The 19,626-nt window shown below is 38.0% G+C and overlaps 1 protein-coding gene across 1 annotated transcript in view; it reads left to right on the top strand.

Annotated features, from left to right (window-relative positions):
* DAAM1 (dishevelled associated activator of morphogenesis 1) overlaps positions 1-19,626 on the top strand; it is a 156,106-nt gene that overhangs the window by 61,923 nt on the left and 74,557 nt on the right. The window contains exon 3 of the mRNA XM_023526780.1: positions 17,710-17,799. Coding sequence (XP_023382548.1) covers positions 17,710-17,799 — 90 coding nt within the window. The remainder of the gene's footprint in view (positions 1-17,709; positions 17,800-19,626) is intronic.

Below are 19,626 nucleotides of genomic sequence, written 5' to 3'. Positions count from 1 at the left end.
TTCTAGGTCATATGGTAACGCCGTGTTTAACTTTTGAGAAACTGCCAGACTGGTTTTCCAAAGCAGCTGCACCATTTTACATTCCCACCAACAGTGTATGAGGGTTCTAGTTTTTCCACATATTTGCCAACTGTTGTGAGTTTGTGTAACCTCTGCTAACCATATATTTTATGCCTTTGCACATCAATCCCTTTTTTTCTGGATTACTATCCCTTCCTCACCTGTTGTTCACTTCTGCTTTATCCTCTGTCTCTGCCACAAATCAAGAACATAACCAATCTGAGATCCAGCACTGTTCCCATAAAATAAGATTTAGCTAAATCCTGTCTTTGTTACAGGCTTCAAAGGTCTTAGAGTATCCCCACCAACCTTTTGAAGAGTCTTAGGCAACTCGATATACTGTCCTTGCACAAGTAACTTTTTCCAACTCAGTGTTAGCAATAGAAGACTTCTTTGGGGATGAACAGAAGAAACTGTCATTAATTGACAGACTAATTCTTATGATGTGTGTGTGCTAAGTGCCTACTCTGTACCAGGCCCTGAGGTAACTGGTTAGCAAAGCAGAAATGGTCTTAAATGACTTTGAAGGGCCGAAGGTCTAGCAAAGGACAGAGATAACTAAACATACAATTTTATCCAGTGTGACCAACTGCCATGAGAGGGGCTGCTCAAGCATTACATTTTGCTAGAGAAGAACTTTTATTCCTCCCCTCACAGGTTCTGTTTCTATCACCCATAGCTCTCTTACAGGGGGTGAAGGGGTGGGGGAGTAATATTACCAGCTTCTCTTTCATCCTCTTTGGAATATGCATAGCTCAGTCTCTCTCCCTGTCTCTATTTCTCTGCAAGTTAACCCGCTTTCAAAAAAAAAAACACTTATTCTGTGACCTTTGGTCCTATACATTTCATAGGAATGACCCTCTTTGGGGAGTTCAGCCGTTCCTATGACTGGTGGGTAAGTGTCTAATTCAGCACTGAAATCTCAGCAAGCCTGCTTGTCTGCAGATGAAAGTTGGGCTTTCCAATTCAGCTTTCATGACTAAAAAGGAAGGCATTTTGATTTCCATTTGTTGATTGCATAGCTTAGCTCTCAGATAATTCTAAACTTGCTGGGAAAGGAGAGTGCTATTTACTGAAACCTGCCTCCAAGCCCCACAGGTGCCTAACCTAGTATAGAAGGATCTTGGAAGGCTTCCTGGAGGACGTGACATTTAATGTAAGATATGAAAAACAAGAAGGGATTATCCAGGCAAAGAGGAGAGAAAAGAGTTTCATAGACAGTGAGAATAGCATGTATAAGGGCTGGGAAGTGAGAGAGACAATGTAGAGGCCCAAAGAACTGAGAGTTCAGTGTAGGTGTAGCATGAAATGGGAGGCTGGAGCATTGGGGGTTCTGAGAGGCAAGCCTAGAAAAGGAGATGCGGATGTTTATATTCTTAGTTAAATTACATATTTCAGATTCTTATTTGAACCAGAGAAAAGTACCTCTGCTTTTTTACAGGATTTCTCAGTGAATTAAATATACCAACGTACATCGAAATATCTTGCTATTTGGTTATATTTACAAAAATAATGATTGCTCTTTGCAGTCTCCGACATTTTGGCAAGTTTAGCAAAAGTGTTATATGTCTCCCTGGGTAGATGCTGAGTATGTTTTCCTTTGATTCCAACTGCTGAGGTAAAATGCCTTCTTGTTACAATGGATCTCTTTTCTGGCTACTTTAATTTTGAAATAAAACTACTAGGAGTCCCCTTCCGCTTTTCTACGCAATGCATAGACTCCTACGTACACTAAAAGTTGATGGGCTAAGGGTTTCCTATAGAATATTTTATAGGAATAGCGATAATGGAATTGATATTTCCTCTCAGGTTTCCTGAGCTCTCTTGCCGTGTGAAACATGCAAAATGTCCAACTGCTTTTTGTGGGTGAGATTTTAGGTGGGAAACCTGGTTTAAGATAAGTCTGGTTATTATTTTTGAAGCATATTTTAGTAAATATCACCTATTTTAGAACACACATTATTTGTGTACCTGGAATCAGTTTTACAGACTGATTAGAGGAAAGCTTCATTTCTAATACAGTAAGTACATCATTGTGAATTTATAGTCAGTTGGACGTAATATGCAATGTGTACCCAGTTTTTCCTAAATTGAAATATTCCCAATGCCATTTTATACTGTTCTGGTTAATTTCCTTTTTTCAAACCCATTGCTTAGTTTTCCATTTATTTGGCCAATGGGTCTAGTGCTGTGTCTTCCAGGAAACATAAAATATTTTAAAGAAACTTATGAGAAATTCATTACTCATCATGAAACCACCATTTATACTATTGAGAATTGTCAATGAAAATTAAAATCTCGATGAAGATGGTAGTGATGGTGAATACCATAGGATGATGCGAAGATTTGTATCTTTATAAATATAATTACTTACTACAGGTGAGTTTTATTAAGTACTGAGGACATTCCTAACATTACTCACCAGCCTAGAATTTGAGAAATGAAGATAACAGGAATGAGAGAATTTATTTGATGTATCAGAGTTGGATGAATTCACAGGCAAGGTAAGCTGTGCCAAATGAATTCCCTTGGGAATCTACATCAGTAATCTCTTCATTTTTCAATATGAAGTCACTTTGGAATGAAAGGAGCTACAGGAATCCAAGTTAGTCTTACAGATTTACCAGTGTATACATTTTGTTCTTTTACTAGCCAGTACGAATTGTTACCCATCTTCTCAGGCTGTCAACATAATTTTTTTTTTTTATTATTGCTAGGGCTATTTTAAGCTCTCTTTAATAGTAAACTTATTCCATTATTACCAGAATCGATGAAAAGTCTCAACACTTTTTATCTCTTTAGTTTTAAAACTCGCCTTTTACATTAAGACCATGTAAGAATACAACGTTTCTTACAGAAACTATTCAATTCCCTGTATTCAAGAAAGATGAGAAGATTGAGTAGCAGGAACATTTAATTTTAACTTGATTGAAGAAAAAATCTGTTGTTTCTTAATTAGAGTGTAAAGGATTTTAATCTGTTGTTTCTTAATTAGAGTGTAAAGGATTGCTCAATAATTACGCAGAGGAAATCAGACTGTATAAAGACTTCAAAGTCATATCTAGAACAGTCTTAAAGTATTAAGTTGTCTGAAAGCCAAAAATCGGAGCCTAACGAAAGGATTGATATTAAAATTGTTTATTTCCATGAGGTTAAAAATTCTTTTAATTTGACAAATCTAGGAAGGTCAAAAGAGAAAATTCTATTTAGCTAAAGGACATGATTAGTTGACAATGAAGAAAAACAAATATTGAGTAGATCTTCCCTTGACAATGTGACATTTTTGGATAAATCAATTTGGTGAGTTAATAGAAAAATGTTTAAAACAGTATGAAAATATGCAGTATATCACAAGGGGAAGTGAGAATGTAGATAGAGGTTTAAAATGTGTTCAGTGCTAAAATTCTTGAATAGTAGATTAAACTGGTGCCGATATACAGTCAATTTAAAGATGACTACAAACCCAGAAATGTATAAATAAATAATTTTGGTTCTGAGAACAACTGATGGCTGTGATTCAGGGTGATGTTGATAAAGGTGGTTTTGCTTACTTATATCTGTTGTACTTTTGAACAGAACGTTGCATCACTTATCAAATTCGGGTTGGCAGTAGATCTTCATCCCAGTGATCAGTATACATTTCGTAGTACTAGTTGAGGTCCTTTCTGCTTAGAGACAGTAAACTGTTCAACATAACTTCTTAAATTTCCTTCTTGTTCTCTGATTCACTAAAAAAATCCAGTAAAGCTTAAGATAAACGCACAAAACCATTTTATTCCCTCTAATTCTAAATTTATGTTTTATCTCACCAAGATCATTTCAAATGTCCTTTTCTACAGGCTGTTAAATTTAGATTTTGACCTCATATTAGATATTTTGTTATCAATCAATACATTTATTTCTGGGTGCTTCTTAATTTAGATTCCAGCAATCGAGATGGAGGAAAGAAATATAGAATCTTTCTTTTTTTAATACAAATACTGTAAAACTGTCCCCGAACTTAATGTTATTAAGGAAATGGTTGCATCCCCTTGGCCTTGATAATTTTTATTACTGAGTCTTAAAGTGACTCTGAGTAGTATGCACTTACTTCGCTTTCAGTTGCAGTTTGAAATCTAATTATTTAACTTAATCCTTAGGCTACATGTGCAAATTACACAAAGGCAATATACTGTACTGACGTTTCAAGTCTCTATATGTCCCAATATAAACCAGTATAGATATTAAAAGACTGGGAGAATAATTTGATTCTATAAGTAGTGTGGTTTAGGTAAGCTTTCAAGTGTAATTTTGAAAATGTGTTTCAGTAATGGCTGGAACACTGGTAATTTGAACAAATAACTGCACATGAGAATATATATTGATGCACTGGGAATCATCCAAACACCATTTGCTTTTACAAAATATATGTCATATGGCCTGTAGGGGTAAATGCCCAATATGTGGATGGTATATTCTAGTTCTAAACTATCCTCAAATACTTTTATTTGCTATGCTTAGAATCCTCCCTTCCCCCACTGTCAATTCCCAGAATGCCTCTGGAATTTAAAACTGTTTCTTGACGCAAGATATAGGAGTCCAGCACCAGTTATATCTTTTAGTTATGATTTTCTGGCTTGTGGATGGAGAACTATATATACATATACACACACATATATATGTAATATATATACACTATATATATATATTTTGAAAACCAAATCCCTAAAAAAGTTTTTTTCTCTCGTCAATTTTCAGTAAATCCACTAGAAACATTCTACAGCTGCTAGCTGTTTATTTCATTACACAATGTAATATTTAAGAACTAAACTAAACCAAATGACTGAAAGCTCATTCAGAATATATATTTGGGTTGTTTTCAATCAAGATGGACCTTTCTCGGATGTAGAAGAAAAAGTCAGCAAGTTCTTTACCACCTTCTAAACAGTGAGACCGTTTGAGTCTGTTCACACAGGGACATTCATTATGTTAAACCCACTATGAATATACATATGCATCCTTGCACCTTCAGAGAGTAGAATGGCATGCAGGCATCGTACCTGGCTTTTTCACACGCAGGATTCCCAGGGCCTGGAGCAGTGCCCAGCCCAAAGTAGGTGCTCAGTAAATGCTTACGGTGGAGATGAATAACTAATTACTGAAAGATAACACATTAGATGTTCAGTAAGTATTTGAGTGAATGCTTACATGCGTGAATGCATACATGAATGAATGAATGCTGAATCCTTCAACAGCTGGGTTCATATCTTGAATTATTCTCGAAGTAGTGTCAGATTTGGGCTGATCTTTGCTGATTTTTGCACTCTTCCTGCACCCCATCACCTTTTGTCATTCTCTTTCCTCATATTTTTCGTTTGGGGGTCAGTTACTGTGGGACCACCAAAGTGGCTGGCATGAAAGGTAGCAAATTAAAAGGCTAAGGGTGATAATGTGTAAGAAATTTTTTCTATCTTTAACAGCCTCTCTGTTATTATTACATGATAAAATAGATAAATGGATGCCAAGTGTGAAGAGACTCATTGTTCCAGATATCTTGACCTAATTAAAACTTGAAATTATATGTTAAAAAAAAAAAAATTAGAAGTGTCACCTGACCTGCCAAACAAGTCTCTGGAGGGCATGCTAAGCAGGTATAGGAGGGGCTGGCAAGAGAAGTCTGGTGTCGAGGGAGAGGGACATGTGTGGAACTTGGCTTCATGGTTGCCCACAGGTGCCTCTTTCAACTGTCACTTTATAGCTGGTTTTGTGTCCCAGGAGACTAAGTCCCTCCATTCATTTAGGAAAACACTGCTTAGAAATTCTCTCAGCTAAGCCTTGTCAATAGAAATTGTACTAGATTGTAGCTGTAAAAACTAGAAATATTGGTGGTTGGATGGATGTTAGGAGATGATTTTAACATATTTAGAACCGAGTTATTTATTTTAAATTGCTAGAAAACTGCTGGTGATGTAGACTAATTAAAAGTTAAAGTTACTCTAGTGAGTTTCTGGTTGAAATAACACAAAGAAGCTAAATAAGAAGCCTACAGGGTTAGCAGTATACTTTGATATAGTTCGCATTGCCTCCTATTAAAGGGAGGAAGGGACATAGTATAAACATTCAACCACTGGTAGCAAGAAACTAAAAATTACTTATATTAGTCTTTGTGGGATTTCTTGCTCTTATTTTTATATATTGAAAGAAGACACGTCTATCAGACACAGAACATTATTGTGTAGGTGGTGGTGAGTCATGCTGTGGTATTTTGTGTAATGACTAAGAATGTTGACAGAAGTCTTACAGGCTGAAAACCTTCAAGCTCTTTTTTATGTGTGTACACATCTCTTTAGAAATTTAAAGGTCTGTTCTTTTCCATTTATGTCTTAACTGACTGGTTAGAAGCAGGTAGGTAATAATTCACTGAATGCACCTCTATTTAAACCTATGAAAACCTTATCTCACATTCAGATTTCAGAACACCACTATGAAAATAAAATACTGTTTTCAGTGTCACTGTGGTTAAATTTTAAGAGCTGTGTTGGCCATTCATGACTCCTGGATGTGATGCTCATTTGTTGTGGTGGGGCTGGATGTTCATAAATATAATGAATTTTCATAGCCTGATAGTACATATTCTCTATATATTTATAAAAGTGTAATTTTTTTTTTTTTTTCCTGCCAAAGTGTTACCCTTTAGTGTTCCATCTGCCTTGTCTGGCCTATTGCCTGTGATGGTATTCTCATCACCATGTCATATGACGTAAGATCAGGTCTCTTGCCCTTCCCAGGTTTGACTTATTTCTGGGAGTATTGAGCTATGGGATGAGAGGAGAGGGTTACATCCAGAGAAGGCTCTGCTAAGGTTGGTGTACTTGAGGTGAATCTGAGGTCGCTGCCTGCTGGGTGCATGTGGGAAGCCTTTGGTAGGTGGAGTTAGGATGGGTGAATTGAATCTGTTTACTGTGGACAAATACCTGGTGTATTTAGTTTGAAAGAGAAAAATTAGCATTGCTTGAGTAATAATATGGTTAGAAATTCTGTGAACTCTGTATACATTGAGTCAGATGGGTAGTTATCTTGTCAAGGACTATTAAAAAGTAAAAAACAAAAACACCCACCAAAGAAAAACCCCAAACAAACCAAAACATAAACACACACAATATAATGAATGTTGATTGTCACAGTGACCCCAAGGACATGTCTTAGCTTCTCCTTCTCCCCATTTTCTTATTCTCCATTCCCCCAGCATTAATTATAGGTCCTCATTTGCTATGCTTAGAATCCTCCCTTCCCCCACTGTCAATTCCCAGAATGCCTCTGGAATTTAAAACTGTTTCTTGACGCAAGATATAGGAGTCCAGCACCAGTTATATCTTTTAGTTATGATTTTCTGGCTTGTGGATGGAGAACTATATATACATATACACACACATATATATGTAATATATATACACTATATATATATATTTTGAAAACCAAATCCCTAAAAAAGTTTTTTTCTCTCGTCAATTTTCAGTAAATCCACTAGAAACATTCTACAGCTGCTAGCTGTTTATTTCATTACACAATGTAATATTTAAGAACTAAACTAAACCAAATGACTGAAAGCTCATTCAGAATATATATTTGGGTTGTTTTCAATCATGATGGACCTTTCTTGGATGTAGAAGAAAAAGTCAGCAAGTTCTTTACCACCTTCTAAACAGTGAGACCGTTTGAGTCTGTTCACACAGGGACATTCATTATGTTAAACCCACTATGAATATACATATGCATCCTTGCACCTTCAGAGAGTAGAATGGCATGCAGGCATCGTACCTGGCTTTTTCACACGCAGGATTCCCAGGGCCTGGAGCAGTGCCCAGCCCAAAGTAGGTGCTCAGTAAATGCTTACGGTGGAGATGAATAACTAATTACTGAAAGATAACACATTAGATGTTCAGTAAGTATTTGAGTGAATGCTTACATGCGTGAATGCATACATGAATGAATGAATGCTGAATCCTTCAACAGCTGGGTTCATATCTTGAATTATTCTCGAAGTAGTGTCAGATTTGGGCTGATCTTTGCTGATTTTTGCACTCTTCCTGCACCCCATCACCTTTTGTCATTCTCTTTCCTCATATTTTTCGTTTGGGGGTCAGTTACTGTGGGACCACCAAAGTGGCTGGCATGAAAGGTAGCAAATTAAAAGGCTAAGGGTGATAATGTGTAAGAAATTTTTTCTATCTTTAACAGCCTCTCTGTTATTATTACATGATAAAATAGATAAATGGATGCCAAGTGTGAAGAGACTCATTGTTCCAGATATCTTGACCTAATTAAAACTTGAAATTATATGTTAAAAAAAAAAAAATTAGAAGTGTCACCTGACCTGCCAAACAAGTCTCTGGAGGGCATGCTAAGCAGGTATAGGAGGGGCTGGCAAGAGAAGTCTGGTGTCGAGGGAGAGGGACATGTGTGGAACTTGGCTTCATGGTTGCCCACAGGTGCCTCTTTCAACTGTCACTTTATAGCTGGTTTTGTGTCCCAGGAGACTAAGTCCCTCCATTCATTTAGGAAAACACTGCTTAGAAATTCTCTCAGCTAAGCCTTGTCAATAGAAATTGTACTAGATTGTAGCTGTAAAAACTAGAAATATTGGTGGTTGGATGGATGTTAGGAGATGATTTTAACATATTTAGAACCGAGTTATTTATTTTAAATTGCTAGAAAACTGCTGGTGATGTAGACTAATTAAAAGTTAAAGTTACTCTAGTGAGTTTCTGGTTGAAATAACACAAAGAAGCTAAATAAGAAGCCTACAGGGTTAGCAGTATACTTTGATATAGTTCGCATTGCCTCCTATTAAAGGGAGGAAGGGACATAGTATAAACATTCAACCACTGGTAGCAAGAAACTAAAAATTACTTATATTAGTCTTTGTGGGATTTCTTGCTCTTATTTTTATATATTGAAAGAAGACACGTCTATCAGACACAGAACATTATTGTGTAGGTGGTGGTGAGTCATGCTGTGGTATTTTGTGTAATGACTAAGAATGTTGACAGAAGTCTTACAGGCTGAAAACCTTCAAGCTCTTTTTTATGTGTGTACACATCTCTTTAGAAATTTAAAGGTCTGTTCTTTTCCATTTATGTCTTAACTGACTGGTTAGAAGCAGGTAGGTAATAATTCACTGAATGCACCTCTATTTAAACCTATGAAAACCTTATCTCACATTCAGATTTCAGAACACCACTATGAAAATAAAATACTGTTTTCAGTGTCACTGTGGTTAAATTTTAAGAGCTGTGTTGGCCATTCATGACTCCTGGATGTGATGCTCATTTGTTGTGGTGGGGCTGGATGTTCATAAATATAATGAATTTTCATAGCCTGATAGTACATATTCTCTATATATTTATAAAAGTGTAATTTTTTTTTTTTTTTCCTGCCAAAGTGTTACCCTTTAGTGTTCCATCTGCCTTGTCTGGCCTATTGCCTGTGATGGTATTCTCATCACCATGTCATATGACGTAAGATCAGGTCTCTTGCCCTTCCCAGGTTTGACTTATTTCTGGGAGTATTGAGCTATGGGATGAGAGGAGAGGGTTACATCCAGAGAAGGCTCTGCTAAGGTTGGTGTACTTGAGGTGAATCTGAGGTCGCTGCCTGCTGGGTGCATGTGGGAAGCCTTTGGTAGGTGGAGTTAGGATGGGTGAATTGAATCTGTTTACTGTGGACAAATACCTGGTGTATTTAGTTTGAAAGAGAAAAATTAGCATTGCTTGAGTAATAATATGGTTAGAAATTCTGTGAACTCTGTATACATTGAGTCAGATGGGTAGTTATCTTGTCAAGGACTATTAAAAAGTAAAAAACAAAAACACCCACCAAAGAAAAACCCCAAACAAACCAAAACATAAACACACACAATATAATGAATGTTGATTGTCACAGTGACCCCAAGGACATGTCTTAGCTTCTCCTTCTCCCCATTTTCTTATTCTCCATTCCCCCAGCATTAATTATAGGTCCTCCCCGCCCACACCCTCCATGCATGTGAATATATATTAGTATGGATGTAAAGAGTTAGCTTAACTCATTAGAAATAGAAATCCTGAATTTCTTTATTACAGATTTCTCTTGTTAGCTGGAAACTGACTTGTTGCACACTGAAATCTATTGATTTGGTAGATTTTCAAAGAATGAATGCTTTCAATATTGCTTTGGAGGTTTTGTAAATAATCCCATATTTCCATTTAGCTCACATCTCTGAAAAGAGCTTTTTCATCTCATTTATGACCCTTATTGTATATTATTTCAAAATTCATTCCCTTGCTTTATCTAACAAATCAATCCATTTCCTTAGATTTATTTATACTATGCCAATTGTTTTCTGATTTCTGTATATTTCTATAGAGCTGCCTGCTTACTCTAGAGCATAGGCCTGGTGAGATTCCTTTGTACAGACTCTCTTAGAAGCAGGGCTTAATAATGTGCTTGTTATGGATGAAGCATAGAACTTTAGTTCTGACAGCTGGGCTTCTCTCAGAGGTCTTTTCTCTTAAATACATATATATATATTTTTTTTTCCAAGATGTTATAAATAATTTTGTAAAGATAAAAAAGGAATATCTTTTTATTTCTCCAAGAAGAAAAGCCTTTAGGATTTTGTTTGTTGGTTTTCAAGAAACTTGAGCTTTCTGTGGCGAGGGATGATGCTTGGTACAGATATTTCTCCTTTCATCACTTGCTAAGTCATTTTCCTATAATTAACTTTTAAAAGCATCCAAATAAGAAAAATATGGAAAAAAAGTTCTATGTCCAATAATTGGAGCTAGGCCATCCAAGTCTAAGGTGTCGTGGCAGAAACGAAATTTGTTGTTTAACTCTGCATTAATTGTCAGTCCCCAAAACAATTTCTGACGTAGCCCGATTGTAAAAAAAAAAAAAAAAAAAAAAGTAAGGCGATCTAAAAGCAGCCAGATGCTTCCTGGATTCCTGGGATTGGGCTAATTACTACGGTTTGTTAATTAGCGGAAAACTTGTCTATTAACTCATAGAGTAGCCAACCACACTTTTGTAGCACCATCACTAGGCGGGGAAAATAACACAGAAAAGGCTCTTAAGGGCTTATTGTTAATATTAACATATCACTTAATTTAATATTAAGGGACTTTGGGGGAAACATTGCCTATCTCCTGGCCTAAATGGAATGCATGGTAATAGAATCTGTGTAATTTTCAAGGAAAAGATAGAATATTTCATGGAAGTTATTTGGTTCCAAACAATAATTCTATCTGAAATTACAACATTTCCCAGATTGAGCTACTTACTCTAAAGGATTCCACATTTTTTCTTTCCCTTTTCTTCTTAACATTTCTTTTCAGTCAGTTTTTTTTTTTTTTTTCTAAAATAACTCCTTGGTTTATCTAATCTACTGTTCAACCAGAATTTTCTTTTCTTACTATGTACACAAGGCAATATTTTCTCAATTCTGATCCTGGGCTCCAACAACCAGGCTTACTTTTCTTTTCTTTTTTTTTTTCTTTTTGAATAGAAGCTTTATTGAGATATAATTTACATGCTATAAAATTCACCCTTGTAAGTGTACAGTTCAGTGTGTTTTAGTAGATTTGTACAGTTGTGCAACCATTGCTGTAGTCCACTTTGAGAACATTCCCATAGCCTCGTCTCCTCATGTTTACAGCCAGGGCCTGCTCCTGCCTCTTGCCCCAGGCAACCACCGATCTGCCTTCTGCCTCTGTACAATTATTTTTTTTCTAAAAACTTCATGTAAAAAGATGCTATATGAGTTACAGTGATCTCAATTTTTTTTTTTGTTTTTCATAGTTACCTTTTTCAGTTTTCGAATTCAATATCAAATGAGAACTCCTATTATACTACTTTGAAGTAATTTCAGAGCTTAAAGAAACTGTCAAGATGCTTTTCAAATTCGTTTATGTTCCATTCTTTTTCTTCCTTCCATCAACTGTTCCTTTATTCCATTCCTTGCTTAGTAATGTATCTAAATGAGTGCAGGTAACAGAAAGAGAGAAGGCAAAGGCAATCCAACTATTTTGTAACAAAAGAAAAACCCCAGGAGTGGGGTCTATGAGACTGTAGTATAGATTCCAACATAGAATCTAAAACTAAAACTAGACAGCTTTCATAAGAAACCGTACAGTACTTTTTTGACCTGCAAGTTGGAAAGATTTCTGAGAAATGACAAAAAGCATTGGCTCTGAAAGAAAAAATATTAATAAATTAGACTTCAGCAAAAAAAAAAAAAAAAAAAAAAATCTAGTGATGAAAATAGACTGTTAACAAAATGAAAAGGTGAACTCCAGGCTAGGAGAAATAATAGCCTACGTATCTATGACAAAAGACATATTTCCAGAATATGTAAAGAACTTATTTTGGTGAATAATAGAGAGGCAACTCAATAAAGATGGGTAAAATATTCTTAATACTTCACAAAAAAATCCAAGTATGCATGGCTAATTAACACATCAAATTGAGTATTCAGCATCAGTTGTCATCAGGAAAATGAATCAAACCTAAAAAAAAAAAAAACTACATTGAGATACCACTTCACATAAACTTAAAATTAAAAAGACAGCACCATATTTTGGTGAGCATGTGGAGTAACTGGATCTGCCATATATTGATGGGAGAATAAAATAGTTCAACTAGTTTCTAAGGGGTACAGTGCTGCAAACATTTCATTGTATACCTTTACAAACCCAAAATTTTATACTTAAGATCTGTATGTTTCATTGTATGCACAGTTTATCACAAAATAGAAGAGAAAAAATGAATTTTAATCTTCGAAATGCATTGATCACCACTATATCTTAGAATAATTCTCTCTTCTCTCTGCCTCTCAGCTTGCCCACCTTCCCTCACCTTACTTTTACTTTTTTGAGGGGGGGTGGTTTACAATCTGGCTTAAATGCCATTTTGGGGACTGGCAATTAAAGCAAAGATTAATAGAACAAATTTAGTTACTGCCCTCCGGAAACAAGTCTAGAACGGGAGTCAGACATGCCTCCGGAAACAAGTCTAAAACAGGAGTCAGACATGCCAGTAACGTTTGTAGCGATGTGATCAATGCAGTAACGTAACTGTAGTGACGTGATAAATGCCCATAAGGATAGGCTTCCTGGAGGGCATAACTGATGCTTCGTAACAGTTTAGATGAACAAGGTTGATCCTTAGGCATGGTGGGAAGGGCTCTCTGGGAAAAGGGAACAGCATGTGCAAGAGTTTCAGAAGTGCTAAGATATAGCTGCTGGAGGAGGAGAAGGAGGTGAGGTCAGCTAAGTCCACAAGGCCATATCATGCAGGGCCTTGACCAACCAGCTAAGGAATTTGGACTTCATCTTGAAAAGAAAGGGAACCATTGATGCCTCTATCATCTTGTATTCCTAAGTAGATGCTAAATTCCATGAAATCAGGGTCTGTTACTCATCTTTGTATTCTTTATAATGTCTGGCCATGGTCCTGGAATGGGTAAGACAGCGAGTAAGTGTTGATTGATCTCTAAGGCTGTGATAATCTCTTCAGAGTCTTGCATGCTTGATTCAGTCATGTTATTAAAATAGAATGAGTCAGAGCAGAGATACTTTTGGAATGGAAGGGTGGGGGTCTTATTACACTCTGGGCATTGTGCCTAGGCACTCCCAATTATTATCTTATTTAATCTATGTCGCTCTTTTGCTCAGAATCTTCCAGTGACCTCTGATTGCTCTTAGGATAAAGACCAAAGTTCACAGCGGCCTGCAGGACTGCTGTTCACTACCTGCAGTGCTTTTTACCTATTTAATTCCTTTCATCTCTCAGATCACTTCACTTCACTGAGACAGACTTCACTTCCCCACCTTCCCCCAACAAGTTAGCCCTCAAAGCTTAGCTTCCTCTGTGATCATCATGTGATTATTTAATTTCCCTTCTGCCCGCTCAAGAATATGAACTCTGTGATAGCTTTTTGTCCTCTATACCTAGCACAATGCCTGGCATTAGTGGTCACTCAAAAAATTTTTTTGATTGCATGAATGAATTCTTGAGATAACACTATTAGATATATATTATCACTCTGATTTTTCAGGTGAAGAAATTGAAGTTCAAGGGTTAAGTCACTTGTTTAAGATTGTGTAACCTGTAAGAGCCAGACCTGGAACTCAGGGATGTCTGACAACAAAAATTCTCATCTTTCTGCTAACAGATGCTCATTAGGCTGTGAGTCCAGCATATGGATGCATTTTCGTATTTGCATCGGTGTCATGATTCTACCTACCTACTGAATGATCAGTAGAATGAACAGTCTAGTGGTTAAGAATGCAGACCCTGTAACCCAGCAGTCTAGGCTCAAGTTCCTCCTCTGTCTTTGTTAAACAGCTTGAGCAAGCTATTTAATCTCTATGAGTTCAGTTTCCTAGAAAATGGGGAAATATTACCCACTTTATAGGATTGTTATGAGGATAAACTAAATTAATTCATGTGAAACACTAATACTAAGTACACCAAATGTACTTAGTAATTGCTAGCTGTAACCTATTATCAGTATCTACTAATTTCTTCCCATTTTTAAATTGGAATCTAAAATTATATCCAGAGACTCTACAGCAATTTTTTTTTTAATTTTTATTTTATGGAAATTCTCTTTTTGCATGAAATCATCTGACCCTAAGTCCTAGTTCAACTGTGTTCTCTCAATTCAAAATTGGTCATTTCTGTGTCTCGGCAGAAGCAGAAGTTTTCTACTTGTAACAGCAAAATATGGTAATATTATTATCTTTTGCTATGAATTTCTAGGTTTTAGGATTTATAAATTTCTTCACACCTCAGCTCAGTTAGCAAAAATACAGTGTCATAGTGTAATAAAAGATGCAACACTAATAACATTGTTCTCTTTCTTACAAATCACAAAGCTTTTCTCCAAACTAAGCACCATATTTCCAGCTGTTTGAATAACTAACCTGACCACCCCTCCCCCCTCACACACAAAACCCTCTAATTGTTGGGGAGTGATTTATGTAACCATTATGTTCCCCATTCATCAATAGGTGAAAGCAGGTGTGACTTACAGGAAATTAAAAAAGGAAGAAAGGAAGAAAAATAATTATTTCACATAAGTAATAGTTGCATGCCAAAATTTTAACATTTTTAACATGTTCCCTCATAGTGGAGTTTTTGTAACTATCTTTCATTCTTTCCCTATTGTTCATTGTTGAAATTCTTAACTAGCTTTTTGTGGTTAGAACGTAATAGTGTGTGGGTGTGTGTTTTAGTGACTTAACTGTTTACCTTGTTCTTAAAAGGAGATTTGTGTTTAAATGTTGAGAAAAATAACAACTGTACAGTTGCCTGCCCACCCCCACCGCCACCCCAGGCCAGGCAGTGCTACAGTGCTTAGATGAGATTTTAATCCTTGCAATACCTCTGCAAGAGAAATGATATGTCCATCCTGGAGATGAGGAAGTGGGAGTTTAACTAGATTAAGAACCTCCCTGGGAAGCCAGCATGTATCAAGCCCTGAGTGGCTAGGCCCTGAGGTGTGGGCGTTAACAAGACTGGGCATCAGGGGATAACTAGAAGCCAGCCTGGCAAAGTAAGTTGGGGTTATACATGGCAGACCTCAAAGGCAGGCTGAGGAATGTATAATTCATTTTGTAGGCATTGTGAAACTCATGAAGTTTTTTGAACTGGGAACTCAGAACAGCACAGGTGCTCAGTGGTTTTAAAGTATGGTCCCAGGACCAGCAGCATCAGCCATACTTGGAAACTTATTAGAAATGTAAATTCTTGTACTTCCTCCCACCTGCTCAGTACTAAACACTGAATGATCAGTGATTTAAGGAGCCCTCTAGGTCAGGGGTCCCCAATCCCCAGGCTGCTGACTAGTACCTGTCCGTAGCCTATTAGCAACTGGGCTACAGAGCAGGAGGCGAGCGGAGAGTGAGTGAGAGAAGCTTCATCTGTATCTGCAGCTGCTCCGCAGCGCTAGCTTCACCACCTCAGCTCCTCCTCAGATCCTTAGATTTTCAGAGGAGCACCAGTCCCTGGTGCCAAAAAAGGTAGGGGACTGCTGCAGGTGATTCTGAAGCTGCCTCGGGTTTGAGAATTCAATGCCTTACTGAATTCTGGCCATGCTGTAGGAAGGTTTGGAAGAGCAAGGAGGAACAGTGGGCAGGCTATTTGCAAAAGCCAAGGGAGAAGTTGTGAGGGCATAAGTTTGGGTGGTTTCATTGGGAATGAAACAAAAGGAAAATCATGAGACTTTTCAAAGAAGAAATAATAGGACTTTGATGACTAAATGGAGGTAGGAGTATGAGATGTGAAGTCATTGTCCACGAGTGGCAGAATTGCAGATATACGCCAAAGGCATTTAGGGAGGGGACTTGTTTATACTCCTCGGGAATCTAACCTTTATTGTATATTAATTTATAGTACCTTTTTATATGTCTTACACCCACCAACCTGCTACCTTCAACTAGATAACTTCTCCTATAGGAATAAAAATGTCCCAGATGCTCAATACCAATAATACTTCTGACCATGGATTCAGTTATTAAATGCCAAGAACTTTCCTCTAAGCATCTTTATATTCATTATCTCATTGTTGTTATTCATTAGTTATGGGTGTTTATAAATTGCCTCCCCTTAGTGTCCAATCTAAGCCACACACCACTGTAAAATTAATGTTTCCAGACACTGATCTGAGAGGCCAAGAGTCTAGTCTCTGGAGTCAGACAGCTCTGGGCTGAAAACCCAGCCTATCATTTACCAGATATGGGTCCTTGAGCAAGTTCCCCAGTCTTCCACCTCAGTGCCCCAGCTGTATTAAACAGGGATTATTATTACAACGAGGATGTAATAATGAGTGAGACTCTTAGGGTTAAGGTGAAAACTAAATGAGAAAATGTCTACACCATGCTTGGCACATAAAGTACTGAATAAATATTAGTGGAGTTTATGGCGATGAAGATGTCACTCCCTTGCTCAGAATCTTTATTGGCTCTCCTTGGACAAGAGAATTAACTCCTTAGTCTGGCATTTAAGACTTTCACAAACTGGTCACTCCCAACCTCTCAAACCTTTTATGTGACAATTCTTTGCATAATCCCAGTGCTTCAGCCAAAGTGGTCCTCGTTCCCTAAACTCACCAAGTCGGTTACCACATCTAGGCCTTTGGTTCTGATCCTCCCTTCCTCTCATCATGTCCAGCTTCTTCAGGGCCAAGCCTGATGTGCAGTGTTTGCGGAGCCATCCCCAGCAAACCTCGGTGTGTATATGATGAATCCTTCCAAACACTGGAGCTTTGATGGCCTTGACTGCTCAGTGGACCCTCTGCAGCAGTACACGGTGGCTCAGGATAATTCCACCTGTGCTCAGGCCACTTCCCCACACCCTTTAGTAAATGCAGAGCCTCCTGCCTCTGTTGCTGTGCTCTATGCTGGGTGCTAGAGATGTGATTTCTGATGAGTAATAACATACACCTTAACTTAGCTTCTTGGTCTTTTCCGAGTTCATTTAAATTCAGCTTGTGTTTTGTTTTGTTTTGTTTTGTTTTGTTTTGTTTTGTTTTGTTTTGTTTTGTTTTCTTTCCCTGATAATGCTGATACCTTCCCCACAGGAATAACAAATAATCTATGAAATACTAATTATTATTTTTCTTCTCAGGATGAGCTCGACCTCACAGACAAACACAGGGAAGCCATGTTTGCACTTCCAGCTGAGAAAAAATGGCAAATATACTGCAGCAAGAAAAAGGTAAGATATCCATTGCATATGTGGTTAACTGGCTCTCCCATTTCACCACCAGAATTCAGATAGCCCTTTATAACGTATAAATAGATTGAACATGTCCTGTCGTGGCCTTGGTGCTACATGCGACAAAGCGCCAGTTCCTTGAATGTTGTTTTTATTAACACTGTTCTGGACACCACCCCTCCACCCTGTACCAGTAACTGTTGTTCATAATCCTGTACAACCAAGACCCAAAACGGCCCTGGTTTTTACAGTGATCAAAGTTTTTTCCCCACTTTTTACATAAAAGTATATTTATAGGTAGGTTAGGACTAGTATTGTGGGGCCACAGTCCTCTGTGACGACCTTCTAACAACTTTCCATTTCACCATCTCTGAGGCCTTGTCTTCCTGGTCTGAGCTGACTCTCCAGCCAGCTCACATTCCAAACTAAGGATGCAGGAGAGGGAAAAAGACAAAACTTCCTTACCTCCACTCCTAGAGACATGTCTTAGGAGTTAGACACCCGAATTCCTCCTCACATCCCACTGTGAACAAATGGCCACACCTCACTGCAAGGAAGGCTGTCTTTTTTTCTGGGTAGTCACCCCCACTTAAAAGCTGGGGGTTCTATCACCTCCGTAGAAGGGGAGAATGGATATCAGGGCCGCTAAATGCTAGAGCTGTTATTCCCTAGTGTCCATGGCATTACGCATCACCCCTGAACTGTATCTCCTGCAATCAAGTTCACCCTGCCATCTTTAAACCCTGTGGCAAATTCTTAGACTGTTCACATCCCATTTTTGGAACCGATCCTGTTTGTGGCTGTCTTTAGCCACTTTCCCTCTGTTGCAGTAGAAACTTGAATCAAGATGGGGCAAGCAGGAAGGTCAGGGTTCACACCTAGGAGAAATGCTGCCTCTCTCCAGCAGGCAATGGACAGTCCGATGACTCTTGTCGAAGGGAAATTAGAACAAACTAGCAATCTAATATCTTTTAAAGACAGTATCAGTCAGGAAGACCTTTTCTTAGGTGACTTGTATGCATTTGGGGCTTCCATTTGCCCACACAGCTGGCTCTCAGCACCTCTGTCCTCTCTTTGATGCCGTGTGTAATTGGCATTCCACCCTCCCAGGAGCATCTCTCCTGCATGAGCCTCCGTGTGTCCCTCTTCAACCACACTTCACGGCTCTGGTGGTGAGGAGCCATGTCTTACTCATCTCTGTAACTCCAGCTTCTGGTACTTTGACATGAACGTCTGATGAGTGAACCACAAAGTTATCATTACTGTTATACCGAACTGTCAAAAATCTAAAGCACGTTAAATTTTCTACCTGAGCAGTTACAGTCAATAAAACCATGTGTGGGGTTTGGTTCCGGGGGCCTTTGCTGAGAGACACATCTAGCTGTTGTCTTCCAGCCGCTGTCATGTCAGACCACGTCGGAGCCTCGGGGTTTCTAATCCAGCCATAACCAGCAAGACGTGTTTGTGAATGAGTATGTCCTCTTCTCCTCTTTCTCTTTGTGCTCATCTTACCAACCAGAAAACCTCTCTTTTCTTGAACTGATTGTCATGGCTCAGGAAACAGATAAAATACACTTGGGGAAAAGGTTTTAAATGAAAATAAAATGTGCTCCGTTCTGAAAGTGATGGTATTGTAAGGTCTTTAGAAACAAGAGGACTTTTCACGGAGCTGTGTTATAGACCCGACCCCTAGAACTGAGAGGGGAAAATCCTCAGGTGCTTGTGTCCACAGAGGACATTGTCTGTTTTGGCTCATCTGAGTGCGGGCTTATCCCTCAGAATTAGGAAACAGCGTGAAGCAGGGATTGAGAATACGCGCTGGAGGAA

Source organism: Pteropus vampyrus, unplaced genomic scaffold, assembly GCF_000151845.1.
Source record: "Pteropus vampyrus isolate Shadow unplaced genomic scaffold, Pvam_2.0 Scaffold15, whole genome shotgun sequence".
NCBI lineage: Eukaryota > Metazoa > Chordata > Mammalia > Chiroptera > Pteropodidae > Pteropus > Pteropus vampyrus.
The sequence above is the reverse complement of the archived record's forward strand: the minus strand, read 5'-3'. Positions and strand labels throughout refer to the sequence as shown.